Source organism: Corapipo altera, unplaced genomic scaffold, assembly GCF_003945725.1.
Source record: "Corapipo altera isolate COAL_440 unplaced genomic scaffold, ASM394572v1 112, whole genome shotgun sequence".
NCBI classification, from domain to species: domain Eukaryota; kingdom Metazoa; phylum Chordata; class Aves; order Passeriformes; family Pipridae; genus Corapipo; species Corapipo altera.
In genome coordinates this window covers 9,492,574-9,513,640 of record NW_020884899.1, presented here as the reverse complement: position 1 = coordinate 9,513,640, position 21,067 = coordinate 9,492,574, and the positions used below count along the sequence as shown (strand labels likewise).

The 21,067-nt window shown below is 44.1% G+C and overlaps 1 protein-coding gene across 1 annotated transcript; it reads left to right on the top strand.

Annotated features, from left to right (window-relative positions):
• The first annotated feature begins 9,996 nt into the window (after positions 1 to 9,996).
• DHCR24 (24-dehydrocholesterol reductase) lies at positions 9,997 to 20,200 on the top strand. The gene is made up of 9 exons (XM_027649115.1): positions 9,997 to 10,291; positions 11,535 to 11,690; positions 12,131 to 12,236; positions 12,511 to 12,629; positions 12,720 to 12,983; positions 13,722 to 13,865; positions 14,824 to 15,021; positions 15,785 to 15,963; positions 17,982 to 20,200. Exons 1-9 carry the CDS (start codon positions 10,061 to 10,063, stop codon positions 18,133 to 18,135), a joined length of 1,551 nt encoding a protein of 516 aa, XP_027504916.1. The 5' UTR covers positions 9,997 to 10,060; the 3' UTR covers positions 18,136 to 20,200.
• Positions 20,201 to 21,067: the final 867 nt, after the last annotated feature.

The following is a 21,067-nucleotide window of genomic DNA, read 5'->3' as shown; positions in this document are numbered from 1 at the left end:
AAGGGGATCATGCCTCCGACCACAAAGTGGTGTGGGGTTTTTTGGCTGATTCACCTAGAAGTACTCCTTCTCCATACAGCTATGCTTTTGCCCTGAGACTTTATCGACTGCAGAAGCCCTTTTTGTATATAATATATCTTATTATTTAGTTCCAATGGTTTTTACTGGGTTTGAATTATAACAGAAGAACAACAGATTTATAAAGTGTCTTAATATCATTTTCTGAAGTCTTTTTTGCACTAGCTATGTCCATCATCTAGCAAACCCCTGGACCCAAAACCTCTGGGTGTTTTAAAGCTTAAATGTTTGCTAACCTGACTGTAACAATATCCCAGTCAGCAGTCTGTAAATCTGCACTGTGATGAGGAACATAACTGTGGTGGAAAGTCTTGGATAGGGACTTGGAAAGTACCAGCAGCAGCATCCACCAAGGGCTTTATGGACAAGCAATGTCCTCAAATTCCTTCTGTTCTTCATCCGGAACTTGTATTAGTACAGGAGCACGAGGGTAAGGCACCACCTCCTGTTGGGGTTGTTATGTAGATAAATGGGTATGATAAAGCTTTGGGTCTCCTGTAAAGGGAATTTCTGTGTTGCAAATGGGGACAGAAAGAGCTTCTTAGGAGCTTTCCAACAAAACCTGCAAAGAATTTGAAATTCACCTAACAAGGGGTTAGGGAAGGAAAGAGTTAAATCCTGATGCCTCGGCTCAATCTTTAGTCAGACAAAACTTTTCCTGAACTCATGGAGATTTTTGCCTAGGGGAAGCCCCATGTCTGAACTTCTTTTTTAGAGAAGAGGCACCACAGTCGTGCTAATGTGGATAACCCACCACCCAGCCTGTTTTACATGCTGCAGCTGTTGCAGTTCTGCTAGAGTGAGCTGCCATTTGGCTCGTGGTGAAGAAACATCCATTTCCAGCCCTGTAAGCTCCTCAGTCAAGCTTGATGTGAGTGCATCTATCACACTTGAGCAGAGAGACCCATGGAAAACCTGCAAACCTTGAAAAGCTTCTGTTGGAAGCATGACAGTCTGGGGAGACATACAAGGTATGGCTGAGAGGAAGGAGTGTCATGAATGAGCGTTTTAAGGTCACTTAAAGAATCAACTGCAAAGGTATCAGCAAAAGCAGATTTATTACGAAAAAAGAAAGCACAACAAAGTTCATTGGCAAGGTTTACTCTGCTACTTACTAGATGGTTAAAGCACACCTAGAAAAAGCAAACAAATAATCCAGAGTCAGTCAACTCAAATCAAAATTAACCCAAAATTATCTGTGTGGAAGCTGGACTGGGGGGAGAGGGAGAGACAAAAGGCTGGAAAAGGTAAGGATAAAAAGGAATACAGCTTAAGGCCCAACAGCACTTAACTTAAAGTTAATAGCACTTAATAGCATTTAACTTAACAGCATTTAAACTTAACAGCACTTAAATTTAACAGCATTTAACTTAACCAATAATCAAAGTTTAACAACTTAGCAAAGAATTCATATAGAATTTACTCTACCACAACAGTAACTTACTTACAAATCTAAAGTACTTAAGAATCTAGGAGAGCAGCATTCCTAGTACATTTGAAAAAGCATATGCGCATTTGCATGCATACAGACATGAAGAGTCTGTACAAGGTACCTGCGAAAAATTCCCCTCAAATTCAGTGAAATGGATGCCATTCACTTTGGATGCCGCTGCATCTTCTCAGTGGGCAAAGGGTTGAGCCTCAAGAAGTGTAGGGTAACAGCTCAGGCTCTGTCATTGTCGTTTGGTGATCTGTGTATAGCAAAGTTGGGAATTTGCTGGCTCTAGGAGGCCCCACTCAGAAGGAGATGCTGGTCACAGCTGCTGAAGTCTAGGAGAGCTCAGAGGGTCTCAGTTTGGACTGTTGTTTATAGGGTCACAAGACAGTTGGATTTTCCATCCTGGCTACAATTCCGGTCGGTAAATATCTTTGAAAGTTTGATAACAAAAATATGATTCCACTTGGGTTGTTATTCAGGCAGGAAAAATAAGTTTCCAAGGCTGTTCATTAAAAAAACCAGAAGCTCCTTAGACAACACTGGTTCCAGGGAGCAGATAGTGTTTGTGAGACACTCAAGAGGAGCTTGGCCCAGGTACAGTTTGTCAAGACTGAGGCCTATTGAGCATTTCTCAGGTCATAGTGCGGCCTTGGTGGCAGGGGAAATGCACCAACACAAGGGAGAGAACCTTTTACTAGTCTGAGAGATATATAGCTGGAAAAAAAAACCAAACACACTTTCAGGTACAAAAGTCCCTCTGCAGGTCAGAGTATTGGGGGCAGGATCTGGTGTCCGAGGGTTATAGGTGGTGGAAAAGGTGCTGTGTGCTTACCCCAGCTTGGGACATAAGTGATGTTTAGCTTGCTTCTCCTTTCTTCCTGCTATTTGGTCTCTGTTTCAAACACCAAATGTCACTCTCTCCCTTCTGGCAGCACTGATGTTGCTCTGGCTGCACAACTGTGCCCAAAAGCTTGTCTGCTTTCTTCAAAGCTCATCTGCAACATCGTCTGCTGACCTAATAGGAGCTGTTATTTCTGCCTGCACATCTTGCCTCTCTTTAACATGGAACATTTACATCTTCTTCCCTGAATTTCTAGGTAATTGAAATTTGAAATTCTGCAAGAAATGACAGGAGGTGAGTTTGGGAAATAATGGGCAGCAACTTCTCTGTAATGGCATTAAAAGTGTCAGAGTCAGGCTGTTGGACGATATAAGCACTCATGTCCAGTGCTGCAGCAACCTCAGTGGCTTGCACTCTGGTTAGCTCTGTAGTTTGAGGCTTTGAGGAGACCCCACTCCTAATGTTCTCCTCATTTATGCCTGAAAGAAACAGCAGTAGCAGAAGATTACTCCTATGGAAACGTAGGACCTCCTATCTCTTCTCTTGATTTGTCACAGAAAAACAAACCCTATACTGATTTAGGAGAGAGAAGAGGATGTGAATGTGAGTAACATGCATATACAAAGATGTATGTGAAGAAACAGAGAAACAGCTGGAAGACTACCTTTTCACTGAAAAGAAAGGTCTCCATCTCCCATATGCAGATGCCTTACCATCAGCACCTCAGACTGAGACAGGACCTCACAGTATGTACCCATAAGTAGCATCCCTGAGATACAGACCTGCCATCCCTCATGGAGAACATAGGCTTCCCTACTCGACCTCCCTGGGAAGTCACTCAGGATCCAGAGAGCTAATCTTTCTCCACAAAATGTATCCTCTCCTTTCCTTTGGCTACTCATCTTATTTGAAAAGGTGTAGTTTCACTTTCCTGACACTTCTCCTGTGCCAGAGAAGTGTCAACTCTTGTTGGCAGGCAGCTCCTTGCCTCACAGAGGGATAAAACTCTCCTCCCCCATGATTCATTGTGCCAATTCCAGTATGAGGGAGAGCTTATCCCAGCCCTATAATCTGCATTAGTCTGGATGTCAGCAGACCCCTCAATGCAATAAAAGTTCAGAGCTTATTACAGGCTCTTGGCTGATATCAGAGATAATGGTAATGAATAGCTCTGGGATGACAATAGTTTATTGCTGGCTGATATCTCAACGCTTTCCTTAAGCAATCTGTAAAAAAATGGGCCTTGCCAAGGATGGAGAGGGCAAGAGGAGACAGAAAGCAGTTGTGTGAGTCTGCAGCTCAAATGCAAGGCTTGAGAAGTATACCTAGAGTTTAACATGAGCTGGAGACAGGATCTGTGCATTTACTCATTCTTGGATTTCAGAGTCACAGGGTTTCTGTGTGTGGGTATCAAAAGCCCACCGCTCCCCATCAGCACAGGGTTGCAGCCATCACATTTTGGTGCTTGCAAGAGATACAAGAAATTTGGGTGTTGATTGTGTCAGGAGGTAGTGAAATTGCTGTCTTATTTTACTAGGTATGGCTATAACCAAATCTGTCCAACTGGATTTTACAGGAATCTCTTGTATTAAAGGAAACTGAGCAATCACACCTTCATCACCTTCCTTGCAGATATCTTTGCCAGTCACTGATTTGCAGAGCTGAGAAGCAGTTGATTTATCCAGCCCTCAGTCTGAAATTGTGCTGTATCTGCATGGGATGACCCACACACAGGAGCACATCTTGTTGCTCTCCACAGAAAGGGGCAGAAGCCTTTTCTCAAAGCTTCCAGCTCCCTTCTGCTCAGCTCCATACACGTGGGAGTTGCTTCCAAGGCACATCTGCTGTCAAAAGGAGCCGAGCAACTTGGAGGGAACAAGTACTGGCAATCAGCTTTTGACCTGATTTTATACTGAGTTTTCTAGCAAAAAAAGGACATTTGTAGTCTATCAGCATAGCACTGAATCATGTTAAATACGCCTCCATTTATCTTCAATAAGACCAATACAGTTCCTTATTATTGGAACAATGGTATATTTTTGTCATCCTTAATTATTAACTTATCTGGCTGCAATTTCTTCACTTATTAAAAGGATATTCTAGGTGACTTTAACAGCTATACAATTCTTATATAATCAACATCTTAAACTTTTTTTTTTCCCAGACATTCTTTTCCTTTTTTTGCTTTGCTTACAGCTTTCCTATTTTTCTTTGGCATAGGTAAGTAAACCCAAAGAGCCAGATCCTACAGTCATGCTGATGTTTTTGGAGCATGGCCTGGAGTTTTATCGGTTTACACCATCTGGGAGTGGGCCCATGAAATTTTTAAAATGTTGAAATAAATGAAAGCAGACAGGTGATGGAGTGACAGCACCAGACGGAGAGAATGGCCACAGCCAAGGCAGCGAAAGTCTTAGCTTTATTTGGAGGAAAAAGGGCCCACAAGTACCTCTGGTACCGGGAGGCTAAACACACTGGCAGATTTGCTGGGAGCTGAAAATGGGACAAAAATTTGACCTGTACAGAAAAATAACTTGTAGTGTTTTCCTCTGGTGACATTGGCAAGCCTTCCCCAATGTTAGCCCCAAATGCTTCCTGCATGTTCCCACAGCATTTGCCACTTCAGGCAAGAGGAGGCCAGAGACAAGTGACGGGAGAGGGTACCCTGCAGTTGCTCCCCACCAGCTGTGGTTCACAGTTGCCTTCACAACAAAGTGATACTTCACCCTGAGCATCTTGGAGGCCACTGGTACATTTGTCCACTATATCATGAGTATGAAGTAATCTACTTATTGCCTTCCACTGACTGTATCCACTTTGCTATGCCCAGCACAGCCAGCATCCCCAGGATCTCACCAATGGAAGGAGATGGGGAGCACCACTGCTTCTCCACCCACTGTCCCTCCTTACTCTCGGCCAGCCTCATGCCCAGCAGGGCTATTTATGAAGGCAACTGATGGTGGTCCACGAGCTCGCTGTCCCCCAGTCCTCATCCAGAGGAGTGTGGCCTCCCCCAGTGTGCAGTTTGAGTGCTGGAACCCCAAATTCTTCAGGAACCAGCCCTCCATGCCTGCTACCATGCCACAGCCATTTCATTTCTGCAGCAGAGGACACTGGCCCCGATGACAATGAAGGGAGGGCTGAATTCCTTTCCCAGTCTGGCTCTCTGTTTTGACAAGTGATTCTTTTTATAAATCCCAGACAGGGTGTCTTTTCACAGGCAGTTGTAAAGCTGGATTTAATACATGTCACAGAGGATACATGAAAGCTCTCGTGTGTTCTGCCGCACTGTTTTTTTCAGTGGCTCTGCAAACGTGCTGACCAGCAGCTGACCTTGCCTCCTGATGCAGAGCATGGCCACCAAAGGATGGGCCACACTCTGCCATCATTAGTATTCCAGATTTCACTTCACACCCTACATCTGCTTCCTCCCAAGATGATGACGGGTCCCACCAGCCATCTACAATAGCTCACAGACAGAGTGGGGCCATGCAACATGGCCAGTATGAGAGCACATAGGGCACAGCCCAGGCATCTTTGGTTCCTGCAGTACCAGTTATTCCTTTTCTTGGTGAAGCCATTCCCAGTGCAAACAGGTTGACAAGAGGACAAGGCAAAGGCAAGGAAGAAAGAGCAAAGTCACCCTGAGGACTCAGTGTGCTGAGCAGGGTGGGTTAATCCACCTGGAGAGCCTTCCCCATCACAGATATTAAATAAGTCCTTCCACAGTAGGTCCACCTACACCTAAAACAGACTAATCGTCCTAAAGATCCTTGTCTAAGCCTTCAGGTGGTGTTTTACTTTCCCTGAGAGCCATCTGGAAGTTTCTAAAGTAACTAAAATCCCATTTTACCTCTCTGATCGATTTTCCAAGGACTACCCCAACTACAGCTGCTGTACCAAACCCTCTGCCCTCCTCCTCCTCAAGCCACCACACATACCTTCTCCCTCACATGAAACATTCGTGGAACGTGAGAAGCAGGTCCTGGACAATGGATATCCTATTGATAAATACCTTTCAAAAACCACCATCCATAAGCCGGGCAATTAAGCAATATCAGATAAACACAGAAAGCCCTGCTCCAGCCTACATCCCCCGGCAGGCTTTTCTTTCAAGGCGACCGAAAATACTTAAGATTTCTCAGTAGAGGGAGCTTCTCACAAGCGGTTTGAGCACCACCTCTCTCCAACCCTCAGAAACGCTCCCGTTTGTGACAGCACCGTCTCTGCGCCAAACCAACGTGCAGGAAAACTGAAGGCAGGTGACTCCTCACCCCTAGCAACCATCGGCTAGTTTCTTTATTGAATTAAGCAGGCTTGCAGCTTTCCCAAAATTCTTTACTAGTTTCATAACTATTCCTCTTAAACACCCATTCTTTTGGCGCCCTGACACCACTCAGCAGCTCCGTGGCAGCCAGTACCAGGGCTATGAGAGCTTGCATGAAAAAAGGTCTTTTTAATGCTTTTCAATGCCTTCCTTTGGTACCCCTAAATGCCTCTTGATATTTTTCTAATGGAGACAGAAGTCTTCAGCCCACTTTTGTCTGCAGCTCAAATGCTCTCTATGTTATCATAATGTAGTGAGGCCAGCAGGATAAGGGGAGGATCAGACCCCCATGCCCAGTGCTGATGAAACCGTACCTCAAGTCCTGTGTTCAGTTCTGGGCCCCTCACAACAAGAAAGACATTGAGGGGCTGGATGGTGTCCAGAGAAGGGCAACAGAGCTGGGAAAGGGGCTGGAGTCTGATGAGGAAGAGCTGAGAGAGCTGAGGGGGCTCAGTCTGAAGAAAAGGAGGCCCAGGGGGAACCTTATCACCCTCTACAACTCCCTGAAAAGAGGTTGTAGCGAGGTGGGGGTCAGTCTCTTCTCACAGGTAAATAGTGACAGGAGGAGAGGAAACAGCCTCAGGTTGTGCCAGGGGAGGTTTGGATTGGATATTAGGAAAAATTTATTCATGGAAATAGTCATCAAACACTGGAACAGGTTGCTCAAGGCAGTGGTGGAACCACCACCTCTGGTGAAATTTAAAAGCCGTGTAGATGTGGCACTTGGGGACATGATTTGGTGGTGGCCTTGGCAGTGCTGAGGGAACAGTTGGACTTGATGATCTTAGAGGGCTTTTTCAACCTAAACAATTCCATGATTCTGTGTCCCTTTTGTCTGTCTCCTTAGACAAACAGCTGCCTCTTTTGTCCAAAAGCTTTTGTGTGGTTATCACCAAGCCCTGCTGGGTAAGGAACAGAGCCCTGAGCAGGGCTAGCAGGGCTATCTGGGAGGAGCTCTCCCCAGATGGATGGGGTGCTCCAGCACAGTCAGTGAGAGGCCTCTGCTCTGCTCCCAGCACAAGGGTGTGTGGGGTGAACTCCACCGGAGAGCTGGTCCAGGCAGAAAAAAAACTGATTTAGAAAAGATGTTTAATTCTTTAGTCATATCTGTTCTCCAACCTGTTTTACTGAGTGACAGCAGAAGCACTTGTACTGCACAGTGTGCCCAGAACAGCACGAGTGGGCGGATAGGATGGTAGGAGAGGGAGGGAGGGAGGGAAGAGAGGAAGGGAAAAGGACTGCTTTTTTAAGAAGCACTAACAGCTTAAACACACTTAAAATGATAATTTAATTGAAGAGACCAGGGATTTTAGTCTCACCAAGATACCAAGGGAACCTTAGCAAACCAGATTTGCAGATGTTGTTTTCCTAAGCCTACACAAATTGTTGGATGATGTGTTATTCACACCTAAAATAACTAAAAATTACAAACAGAAGCATTTATAATATCTGTCCCCCCCTTCCCTCATCCCCTTCTCATTCCTGTGCTTTCTATGCTTGACACTGCTAAGTACACAAGCCATTTGACCATAATCTGAATGGTGTTTCACTCCTCTGCTTTAAAGCAGTTTCACATCACAATCTTTGAGCTCAACTACTCCCTTCTTGCTGCCTACGGCCTTACAAAAACAAGAGCAAAACATGGCAAACATTATAAACACTTATAATGGTTCTTTGTAAAAACAATTTCAAAGCAGTATTTACACCGAAAGCATAAATATCCACTTATGAATAAACGATGTTATTCAATAAGCCCAGCACTTGATCACACTCAGATCAGGAATAATTATTTAGCTTTTTCTGAGAGGTTAAAATAACCTCTCTTAGGGCATAGGAACCTTCTTTTCCCTGAATAATTTCAGTCAGCAGACGAATTGGTAAATAAAAGTAGATATCATCTCAGATGTAAAAAAAGCTAGTGGGCAGACTACGATCAAGTGGCTGTAAATAAATTCAAGCTGGAAATTGGGAGACTGTTTCCAAATATGAGAGCTGTGAAGTTTCAGATCAGTCTTTCAATAAAAGCAGTGGGAGAAAACCAATAAAAGCAGCATGCCAAAACTTCCATCCCTGGAAGTGATGGAAGGAGGCCAGGTTGGATGGGGCCCTGAGCAATGTGGTCTAGTGGAAGGTGTCCCTGTCCACAACAGGGGGTTGGAACTAGATGACCTTTAAGGTGCTTCCAACCCAAACCGTTATGTGATTCTATGAAAACATGAACAGGGTTCAAAACAAAGCCTCTGAGCTGTCTGGAGAAGGCTATAAAGTGTGGCTGCCTGCCATAGCCACAGCTGAGCTCCGAACCTTGATGCACTGATCCCTCCCAGCCTGGAGCTCCCAGGTATCTCCTGTGTCAGCCAAAGGCCAAGGTGAGCATTTGTCCTGCTGACAAAGAGGAAGAGGTACCATCTGACACGTTAATGTCCTATGCCACCATGGCAGCATCCTTACAGAACACTTTGATTCCGCGTTCCTCTCTGAACCTAGTGGTGCTGTGGCAGGGGCTCTGACATTCCCAGAGTTCCTGACAGCACTGGCTGTGCCAGCACCTCCTGGGGCGATCAGTGGACCTCTGCCACTCTCAAATAGCACACCTCTTGAGGGACAGAATGCATTTTAGCTTAAACCCAAAAGCTTTATCTCATAGACTTTATATATCTTCCCTCCCGCAGTTCCATCATGGAGAGGAATTTTCTGCTAGGGTTTTAGAGAGAAAGCCGCGTTTTGGAGGTGGGTACCTCCTTGTTCCCTCTATAAAGTGTACCCCACGGCACTTCCGACTTCCTGGGAGATGCCCGCACTGCGGGTTCTCTGGTACATAAAACAACGCCAGAAGGAATGACACAAGTGAAGGATGTTGGAGGTGTTTTGCTCCAGATCCCCAGTCAAAAGACATCAGGGCGGGCTCCGCGCCTGAGGGGCACTGGCCACCACAGCACCTCCACCACTGCTCTGCCAAGGGCCGGTCCTAACTCCGTAACCCTGACTGGGGGGGTCCCCCCTGCCCTGCTCCCCCCCACCCCGTGTCCCAGGCCCGTTCCCCAGCCCCTCCCGGGGGTCCGACCCGGCTCCCCCGCTCCGTCCCCTGGCGGAGACTCCCCCGCTCCGTCCCCTGGCGGAGACTCCCCCGCCCCGGGGGGGCCCCGCCGGCCGGGGCGATGAGGAGCGCGGGGCCGGCCGCGCGCAGCCAATCGGCTCCCGCAGCGCCTGGTCCGATCTCCGCGGAGCTCTCGGATTGGCCGCTGCCCTCCCCTCGCCTCACTCCCGGGCCAATGGCGCGGGGGGGGCGTGGCGCGGGCGGTGAGCGCGCGAGCAGCGGGCGCGGCATGGCGGGGTCCCCGCGGCCGTGAGGGAGCGCGGGCGGGCGGCGGGCGCCATGTCGGCGCTGTGGTCGGTGGGCGCGGGGCTTCTGCTGCTGCTGCTCTGGGTGCGCCACCGCGGACTGGAGGCCCTGCTGGTGCACCACCGCTGGGTCTTCGTCTGCCTCTTCCTCCTGCCGCTCTCCATCCTCTTCGATATCTACTACCAGCTGCGCGCATGGGCCGTCTGGCGCCTCCACAGCGCCCCGCGGCAGCACGCCCAGCGCGTCCGGCACATCCAGGCGCAGGTGAGACTCGCCCGGACCCCAGGACCCCCGCCCCGGGCTGGGGGATGGCTCTGAGCGGGGAGAACCTGTCCCTGTCCCACTCCCTGCCAGCCCGCACCCACCCTGCTGCTCCTTCCCCCCCCATCCCGCACCCGGGGCAAAGTCCAGCCGGAGCGGGAAAAAACAAAGGAATAAACGCCATCCGGTGTTTCAGCCCCTGTGGGTGTTTTGTCCCGCTCTGAAACTCTTCTGGCACTTCCCCCCTGCGGCTCCTGCCTCTGCGGCATCCTCAGGGACGTGCCGTGAGCCGCGCTGGACACTCACCTGGCTCAGGGACACACGTGTGTGGAACGTGGGAACAGCAGCCTTGGAATGGCAGGCTCTATACTGTGTTTTAATACCACTTAACATCCTGCTTCTTGGCACTGCCAGTTCCGGGGGATGGTTGAGGGGCAAATGAAACTTTTCCTCCACCCAGAAATGCAGATGTCTGTAATGTTTCTGTGCTCTCTGGTATTTATGGTAATTCTGTCACGTCTTCATTTTTATTCCTTGCCTCTCACGTTCATCGCAGATATTAATGCGCACAGAGTTATTCTCTGAGGGTTTGGGGTTGTTTGTTTTTTTTACCATCTGTAGCAGCAGTTGAGCTTTGAAGAAAATGCTACAATTGATGTTTATTCACCAGCTGTTAACCACTGTGGCTTTGCAGAATTCCTGGATCATATGTATGGCTTACACATTTTCCTTCTCAACATTTCATAGTGTCCTAGAACATTTTGAGTTGGAAGGGACCTTAAAAGCACCTCATTCCAACCCCCCTGCCATGGGCAGGGACACCTTTCTCTAGACCAGATTGCCCAAGGTTGCTTCCTCCAGACCAGGTTTTCTCTCTTTGCCCATTTAGTTGCAGGCTCAGACTACTTTTTGTGTGTTTTGGAGTAGAACTCAGATTATGAGAGTGATAATACTTCCCCTAGAGTATAGTTTTTTCTGTGGGTTTTTTAAACTGTGTTAGTTTCTTGCTAGTTTTCTGAATCCCTACCCAAAAAACCCAAAGGTACAGCATATTAGAAAGGCTTCCTCTACATAGCTAGACCACTCTGGTGGTACTTTATTTAGAAGTTCGGAGGTCTGAGTTCCAAAGCATCCCTACTCTAACATGGAGGTATCCAGGATTTGTTACTTGATGTAGAGGAGTAACAGTATTTATGAACATCTTTTCAGAGGGAGAGAAGAATGTTTCAGTTGTTACTTCTTGCAGGTTCGGGAATGGAAAAACGAAGGCAGCAAGAGATACATGTGCACAGGCCGGCCAGGCTGGCTGACTGTGTCACTTCGTGTTGGGAAGTATAAGAAGACTCATAAGAACATCATGATCAACTTAATGGATGTCCTGGAAGTGGACAGTGAAAGACAGGTAACAAATTCCATCACAAAGCTTTTATAATAGTAAAGTTTACAGCTTTCTTTGCAATATCTGTGGCTGGAAAGGTTAGATTCCATACAGAGGAAAGGATTTTTGTAGCAGCAGATCCACCAAATTTTCGGTTTTACAATGTGTGCTTGGATCATTTTGTCAAAAAAACCCCCAGCATATGGAATTGCTTGGCTTTTATGTGCTGAAGTCTAAAAGACCAGATTGATTTATGGTTTTGGGCACTGAGCAACAAGATATTGAGGCAGAGGAGGAATCACTAAACAGTTTTCACTATTTTTAGTAGCGCTCTCAGGAAACTGAGTCTCTGAGTTCTGACAACAGATGGAAGTGTATCCAGTTAGCCATATTTTGTCTCTGTTAATGCTGAACACTTAATTTATGTTTTTTGAGGGGAACTGGGTTTTTTTGTTGCTTTTTAGATTGTTCGTGTGGAACCTTTGGTGTCCATGGGCCAGCTGACTGCACACCTGAATCCCATGGGCTGGACTATTCCTGTGGTACCAGAGCTGGATGATCTCACAGTAGGTAAGGGTCATTATGATGACAAGAGACTCACTGATTTTGCTGCACTTTCATTAGTTTTTTTATGCAGTAACATTGCATTATTTTAAAGGTTCTATAAATACTCTCTTGAACCTTATGTTCCTTGTGGTGTATATGCTATAAACACTGCCTTTTTTTTTTTTTTCAAATAATCTTAAAAGTCATGCTCAGAGCTTAGAAGTCGGGTTTTGCTCTCATAAACCACCTTCATTTTGGAGTGTGTTTCATTTGGTTTGTTATGTGCTCTCTTGATAAGGTGGCCTGATCATGGGAACTGGCATTGAGTCATCATCCCATATCTATGGACTTTTTCAACACACCTGTGTGGCCTATGAACTTGTTCTTGCTGATGGAAGCCTTGTGAGATGTTCACCAGTAAGACAAAATGTTACTTTGCTATCATTTACAATGTCGTTGACAGTTATCAGTGTGGATATATGATTTAGTATGACATACTTTTTGCAGACTGAAAACTCAGACCTATTTTATGCAGTGCCTTGGTCTTGTGGTACTTTGGGTTTCCTGGTTGCAGCAGAAATAAAAATGATTCCTGCCAAGAAATATGTCAAAATACATTATGAGCCTGTGAGAGGACTGCAGAAGATTTGTGAGAAGTTCACTGAAGAGTCTAAGAAAAAGGAGAATAGTTTTGTGGAAGGACTTCTGTATTCTTTGGATGAAGCGGTTATCATGACAGGAGTCTTGACTGATGAAGCTGAGCAAAGCAAGGTAACTGAAGTTATTCACAAAGAAAAAAAATACTCCCAAAGTCTAATGAAACTGTACTAGATGCCAGTATAAAACTATTATAAAATTGGAACAATCTCTTAACATGGGATTAAAAGTTAGATCTGTCCATCAGAATATTTTAAATTACTGTTCTTTGCTACTAGGACAGAGTCTTTCTCTAAATCTCTTCAACTGATAAGAAATGACCCACTGATTTCATTATTCTAGCAAATAATTCAGTCTACAGACTCTTCATTTCAGTACCTGAGGGGGAAGAGAAGGATCTTTTCTCCTACACTGAACAATGCTGCTTTGAACTGCAGTTATTCAGAGTAACTCTCTTCCCAGCAAGTTGTGAATTCTGTTAATATTGGTAAAACACATCAGGGACAAGTACAGGAGGGACATGCTAACTGTTCATGCAACCCTCCACCTGGATGTTTCTCCTTTGCCATGTGAGACTTTGGGTTGATGGTGGATTTAGAAACTGGTATTTTAGGAATCCAGTTCTGTCACATTCATGGTCTCTTAAATAGCTTGTAAGTGGCAAGCCTTAGCAAGCCTCACTTAAATTAAATGTTAATGCAAGAAAGGTAAGAAGGAGCCATGCAGGTGGAGAAATGAAGGCTCTGTCACAGAAAGTATAACATAGATTCCTCACAGTAAAGGAATTTGGGGACATACTCCATGTTGGCTAGGAAGGTGTAACTTATCTAATGAATGAATGTTTTCTTGCAGATAAACAGAATTGGCAACTACTACAAGCCATGGTTCTTTAAGCATGTGGAGAAGTATTTGAAAGCTGACAGGACTGGAATAGAATATATTCCTTCCAGACATTATTATCACAGACATACACGCAGTATCTTCTGGGAGCTCCAAGTAAGACCAGTTCCAAAATTAAGATACATATACAGGAGGGTACTCTGCTCTTTCCCAGTGTAGGTACAATGTATCTTCTTCCCCTTGGCAACAACTTCTGTCTTTCGTGGCAGAAAAACCCAGTGAAACTTACAGCAAATTTACAAGTTCACATTTGGGTAAAACAAACCCAAGGGCACTTCTTTTACATAAGGCATTGTACCATAAACTCCTGATTTCTGATTTAGTGCTTTTCTGAATTTACACCTTAAGTACGTATTTCAGCACAAAGCTTTTATACCTGCTCAGTGATTTTCAAATTCAGATGATGGAAAAAACATTAATGTGAAATTATGGCTGAAAATTTGTCCTGCCTAAGCTCAGAGCAGTAATTATGCAGTAAGGTCATTACTTTGAATTTCATAAATATGTTTGTTGTGATGTGCAGTTATGCAAAACTTTATTTGACATTCTGAAGTATTAATGTTGTTACATTTTGAATCTCTGGAGTGAGATAACCAGATCTTTTCAGCTCCTGGAGAAGTTAGGTAGGAGTTGGCTGTGCAGGAAGTAATACAAATTTTACAGATTTAAAATGCTTTTAAGAACTGATCTTGTATGTGTTTATTCTTGCAAGAGCTCTGTAAGTTTAGCTTCTTGTGCTCCTCCCTTGGCTGTTGTAAGATAATAGCCTGTTGTTCTCTGAATTTTGTTCTCTGAAAGTATTTGAGGCTGGGTGTCTTGTGATTTGTAGCACTGAAAATTAGTGGTAACTAGAGGAGGCTTTAGGGCAGGGCTCTGTAGCCAAGTTCAGTCTCTTATTTCCTCATATTTGTATTATAGTAGCTTAGCAAAAGTATCAACAGTTAAATTTATTGAAAATCTGGCTTGATATTGTTCTGAGGATTCTGAAGTGTTCTTTTAGTTCACTTACACATTCTTCTGTCAAACTCTTTTTTTTTTTTTTCCCTCTTTAAAGGATATCATTCCATTTGGCAATAACCCCATCTTCCGTTACCTGTTTGGCTGGATGGTTCCTCCAAAAATCTCCTTGTTAAAACTCACCCAAGGAGAAACCATTCGAAAGCTGTACGAGCAGCACCACGTTGTACAGGACATGTTGGTGCCAATGAAGAGCCTTGAAAAATCCATCCAGACCTTCCATGTTGACCTTAATGTAAGAACACGTGTTTTTAGGATGCAATGAACTTGGAATGTTTGTGATAAGAACTGCGACTGTTGATCTTAAGACATAATATTCTGCTTGTGTGAAAGGTCATTATTGTGTCCTGGGGAGTACTGTGCTTTCTGAGTCCATGATTCAAGTCTGCAGCAGAAACGCACACAGCTTTCCAAATCAATTTTAAAAAAAAAAGTAATTAAAAAAAAAGATTCAAACTTTAGTAGAAGCCAACACTTCTAAAAGATTTTATCACTTAGTAAAAGTTGAAATGATTTTTCTTTCATCTAAAATGATTGGTGGTCTCACTAAACACCAACTGTCCCTTTCTTGCTTTTATTTCTGAATTTATTTCAGTTAGTGTAGAAGTACAAACTTGGCAATTTCAATTTTAGACTAACCTGGAAAAGAAACTCTTCATTCTCTTTTTTACTCAGAATGTTTATTCAGTTGTTGCTTTGGGATCAGGGATGGTTTATTTGTTTGGTTTGTTTCCTTTTCATTTCAAATATTTAAGGGGGAGGAGATGTAATTCTAAGACACTCAGTCTTTGTGTTACGGTCATTAGAAAGTAACAACACCATTAGAAATTAGCTAAGAACAACACCAGGACAACTGGAAAGGAAGAGCTGAAAGGAAGAGTTCCAATCCCAGACTGGGAAGAAGTCTTCTTAACTCTTTATTTTGTCACATTTATTAACAAGCTTAAAGGATTGTTTTGTTACAAAATAAGTGATACAGTGTTTTCCTACCTCTGCAGGTGTACCCTCTTTGGTTATGTCCTTTCATATTGCCCAACAATCCTGGTATGGTCCACCCCAAAGGAGATGAAGCCGAACTCTATGTGGATATAGGAGCTTATGGAGAGCCCAAAAGGAAACAATTTGAAGCCAGGGCTTCAATGAGGCAAATGGAAAAGTTTGTAAGAAGTGTGCATGGGTAAGGATAAAACTCCTCAGAGCAGTAATAATGCCTGTAACTCATTCCCATGTCATTTAATCACAGTTATTTAATCCCACAGAACTTTAATATTGCAATAATTTAACAACTACAATAATTGAAAACTAATTTAAATTTCTAATTTTGATGGTATGATTTTTGAATATGCTTTCACTTTATAGTTTGATTGCAAATCCAACCAACCAGATGGACACTCTGGCTGAAGTTCTTGCAGTGTATTTGTGAAGTGGGTGGCTTTGGGTCACCTTTCACTTCCAGGCTGCTCTGGGAGTGGAGTCTGCTGTAACAAAACACCTCCTTGGAATACATCCCTCGGGAATCCCGCAGGCTGTTAAAAGTTTGGACAGCTTTCCTGCCTGCCCTTGGGACTGTTCTTCCTGCAGTCCTTGCTGTGACTCTGCCCTGTCCTTGTGCCAGGGTGTCCTTGCCCAGGGATCTCAGCCTTGGCTCTCCCTGCAGTCCCTGTGTGGTGGTGGGAGTCTTTCCTCCCACAAAACTTGTACTCCAGAGCTTCCTTTTCCCTGCCTCAGTTCTTATTACCCAGGACCGCAGTAGGCGTGAGGCATGTGCCACCATCTGTCACAGACTCATGCCAGCCTAATTTGCTGTAGTGGTGTCAGTGGAGAAGCAGCCACAGGCAACTACACGGTATTTTTACACCATCAGGATAATTTATCCACATTTCTATTTTGACCTACTTCTCAGTCTAACAGTGATCATGTCCCATGTGGCTGAGCAACAATGGTGAGGCTGCTTCAAGATGATTTGGGGACTGTAAATGACTTTGAGTGGCAATAAGGGATCTGCCAGAGAACAAAGAAACCCAAAGTTAATTTTAAGCTTTTTATTTTTGTTAACTTGAAATTGAGCTTTTAATTTAAAGACCTTTACTAACAAAGTTTTGTCTGTTTTCTACCTGCCACTGGAAAATGAACAATGGATAAATGCTTAATCTTATAGTTGTGTAATTGCACACAACAATAGCGCTTTTGTGTAAGTTTGTGTTTCGCTGCTGTACTCTGATGCTAGCTGCAGTTTAGAAAGCACAGGATGAAAGTGAGGAAGAGTCCACAACTAAATAAGGATTTAATTTGTAAATGGACCTTTGTTACACTGTGCTTCGTTTACACTATGAATTCAGTTTCTCGGCCTGGTCTGATTTGGTGGTGTTTTGCCTTCCAAGTTCTATTCTTAGTACCAGTACCCAGTCCTAAGAAACTAAAAAGTCAAAGGATGTATTGCTATATCTGCCTTGAATGGATTTCATAACACAGCTGATACCACACACCATGACTATATCTCCGTGGATCATAAGAAAACATGCAGAATACACCTTTGTTTTTTTTAAGCTGAAATTAAAATCTTTTGAATGGAAGAAAATCTGTCTTTCAAGAGCAGTTAAAAAGTATTTGTCAGGGAGAATGTAGGTTATGTACGGGTTTCGATGCAAGGAGCCAGACTCTGAATTTGGCTGAACTTTAGAAGTTCTCTCCAGACTTGTGTTTCTGTGAATACAAGTTGATAGAATACAGGCTGTAAGAGGAGTTGGCTTCATGTGGTTAGGATGGCTAAACATGACCCACCTTTTATACACATTTTTTTAATCCTTGTAGTAGCAAAACGTATAAAAGTATCAATACATTGATGACTAAAGAGCTATATTTTAAAAGCAATAATTAATTACTTTCTTTTCTCATCTTGCCCTTCACCAAAGTGACTGTAGCAGTATACTGCTGTTTTCACCTTTATGTATTATTTCCTCTTGGAAAAGAAATCATGGTAATGTTAAATCCACAAAATATAATTGGCTGAGTGTCCCAACATAATCCATGAGAGCAATTGTACTTGCTTGTTTTTAAAAAGTACTTTTGATGGGTTTTGTTGTTTAATGTTTGCTATTCATATCTTGCCCTGAATTTTTTATTTAATATTCTATATCAAATCTTATGGCACAATTAATGTTGAATCACTGTCCCTTTTTTTCCCCTGCTCTCCAGTTTCCAGATGCTGTATGCAGATTGCTATATGACCCGTGAGGAGTTCTGGGATATGTTTGATGGTTCGTTGTACCACAAGCTGAGGGAGCAGATGAATTGCAAGGATGCCTTTCCAGAAGTGTATGACAAAATCTGCAAAGCTGCAAGGCACTGAGCCTGGCTTAGCTAAACAAGCAATCAGGGAAAGAGGAATTTACCTATAGCTAGTCAGTATATCCTTTTAAAAAAAAAGCTTTATTGCTCTCCAAATAAGCTCATTCTTGTTGATGTTTAAAGGTATGAATTCCTGCTTTATACATTTATGTTTAGTATTTCTTCGTATGTTTTAAAATCAGTTTTCCAAACTCAGAGTGATTGTTTTTAAGAAATCTGAAGTGCTAGCCTTTGTATCTAATGTAGTGACATAGGTGAATTCACCTATTTCCAAGCAGAAGAAAAATAATGGGAATGGATGAAGATACTGGAGTTACACCAGCTATGTACCATAGCTCTATTTAACATTACTTTTGAAAATGGGAGGGGAGGGCTGAGAAATAGGTGCCAAAGCATTGTGTAATTAATCCTGTTGTTAAAAACATTTGCCTTCAGTCAGTGTCCTGCAGAGCAGCTCCGCAGTGGTTCCATCATCCTCCAGCTGGCTGCCCAGCACTGCTGGTGGTGGTGGTGCTGCACTACCTGGGGTGTCCTGCACGGCAGCTGAGCTCCCTGACAGTGGCTTCTGTTTCAAAACTGAGCACTGAGGTGTGAAGAAGATGCTTTTTACTTGTGCCTATCAGATTTGTACTGATTTTGATTATGAAGTGCGAATGGATGTGTAGGTTTTAGGTATTTCGTAGTTGGCCAACAGTGCATTGGTTTTTTTGCCCCAAAGTATCAATGTTCTGGCTTTGTAGACCACTGAAAATAATTGCTGCTATTTCATATAGCCAAATTTTAATTTCTTTGTGGGTTGGTTTATTTGGATTTTTTTGTTTGGTTGGTTCGGTTTTTTTGGGGGTTTTTTGGTTGTGGCTTAATTTTAGTGCCTTAAAAGTACTCAGTTGGAGGAAGATGTGGGTTATTTCAGACGGTTCTGTCCTGGCCCAATAGGAAAAGGAAGTCAAGGCTGCCTTTATACGAGGTTTATTAAAGCAAGTGGCTGTGGATAAGAACTCTTGATGTGAATCTTGATACACACAGGCTTTGGTTCTGACTCGAGTGACAGTTTTGCTTTTCATTTTAGTTGGGTTAGGTTGATAGGCTTTGTAAAAGGACTGTTTCAGTCACCTGGAGAGGAAATCAACAGCAAGTGCTGTTAGTTCCCTCTTCTGCTGCTCACAGGTGAAAATGGCACAGTCATGGACTTGATACAATTGAGTGTAGAAGTGTGGAAATGTTTTGACCCTGTAGCCAGAAACAGGGTTCCAAACCAAGCCTGTGTCTTGTCCAAGCAGTACTGAAAATGGTTACTTGAAACCTTACTGAGCTCGAGGGAAAAGAAAGTCCTTCTCTTGAGGCTTATGTAGGGGTAACATGGAGAACTTCCTGAACAGTTACCAGTGGGAGGTGTAATTTTATTATGCGTGCTAAACCAATGATTTTATTTATTGATAGATGGATGTTTATGGTCCAGATGAAACCAATGATAAAGCAGTAGCAGGAATAAGTTTGGGCTGTAACTCAGTGATGCATATCATGTGCAAGTAAAGTACCCCCCAAAATCCTGTGCGGTGGAATGGTGGCAGGGACAGCGTTCCATGGGGAGACACAGCCAGTGCAGAGTGTCTGCAGTGCTGCCCGAGCCATGGAGCTGTGTCAGTGATCCAGGAGTGTCTGCCACGCCATTCCAGGCTGCACCAGGGGTACACAGGAAGGCAAGTGTTGATTCTCAGGGTGTGACCTGCCTTCCTGCCCCTGGGGCAAAGCTACGACTTAGCCCAGTGCATGTATGATAGTCTGCACAGAGCAAAAGTGGTTTGGTTAGCTTTGAAAGGGCAATGTTAAAACAGCTAGAGGATATGCAAATACTTCTACTTAGGCTGTGTTTCACTTATGTACTGATGATCTTTAGGTATGCACTGTGTTTTTTCACTTCTTAATTTATTGGCAAACTTTGTATGCTGTGATTGAGTACTGCAACTGTATCAGTCACACACATGCACACACATAATTGCTGTTGCTCTTGATTTTTGGTTGTACTGGCTGTTGGAAATAAAGCTCTGGCCAGCGAACTGTTCAAAGTGATGTCTTTTAATGAGTGATTACATGCTTTTCAACAGCTGTTTATCATTTCTCTCACGCTTATTGTGTCGTTACACATGGTCAGCAATTACTGAGGAAAGCTGCTCTCTGGGTGGAAGACCCGAGGCACTGGGAGATGGGTGGGAAATGAGGACCCTGATGCTGCAAACTGCTTTGAAGGAATGTCTTTGAAGTCTGTGAGCCTTCCCTTATCTCTGCCCCAAGACACACCTGCACCAAACAAACACCCCATAGCTGAGGCTTAACGCTTCAGTTACGCCCAGCTAGCTCCACAGCCTCATGATGCCAGTTATCCTGACTTTTTCCTCCCCCTCGACTCATTCTGTCCCTATGATGTTTTGTCCAAGGAGGACAGGCCCCCATTTTGCATTTAGGTGCTACCTATTGACATGGATAGTTACTTCATTCATCTCACTTCACGCTAACAAATCTAATCCCTGTTTTGAAAGAGCAGCCACAGAAGGGAGGATGAAGATTCAGTGTGCTCTTCAGCCTGAGGAGTTTCACACCCACCTCTTCTGTTTCCCTGATAAATGCCTTTGTGGCAGCTCTGTAGGCTCAGTGGGAGGTGTTCCTGCCCCTCCCCTGGTCATAGCTGGTACACCTTCTCCCAGTGTTCTCTTCCCAGAGAGAAGCTTCCAGGCTGTCTCCTGAAATCTAGGCTGCCAAGTGGCTCAGCCCTGCTGAAACCGCAGTTCAGGTGCCAAAGCCCTTCGTTGCTTTAATCACATTCTGTGTTGTCCCTGGCTTACAGCTGCATTTCACAATACTCCTTTGTTGCCCCAGCAGTGTTTCTGTACCCTCCCTCACCCACATCACTGCTCAGGCATTTCCCTTCAGACCTC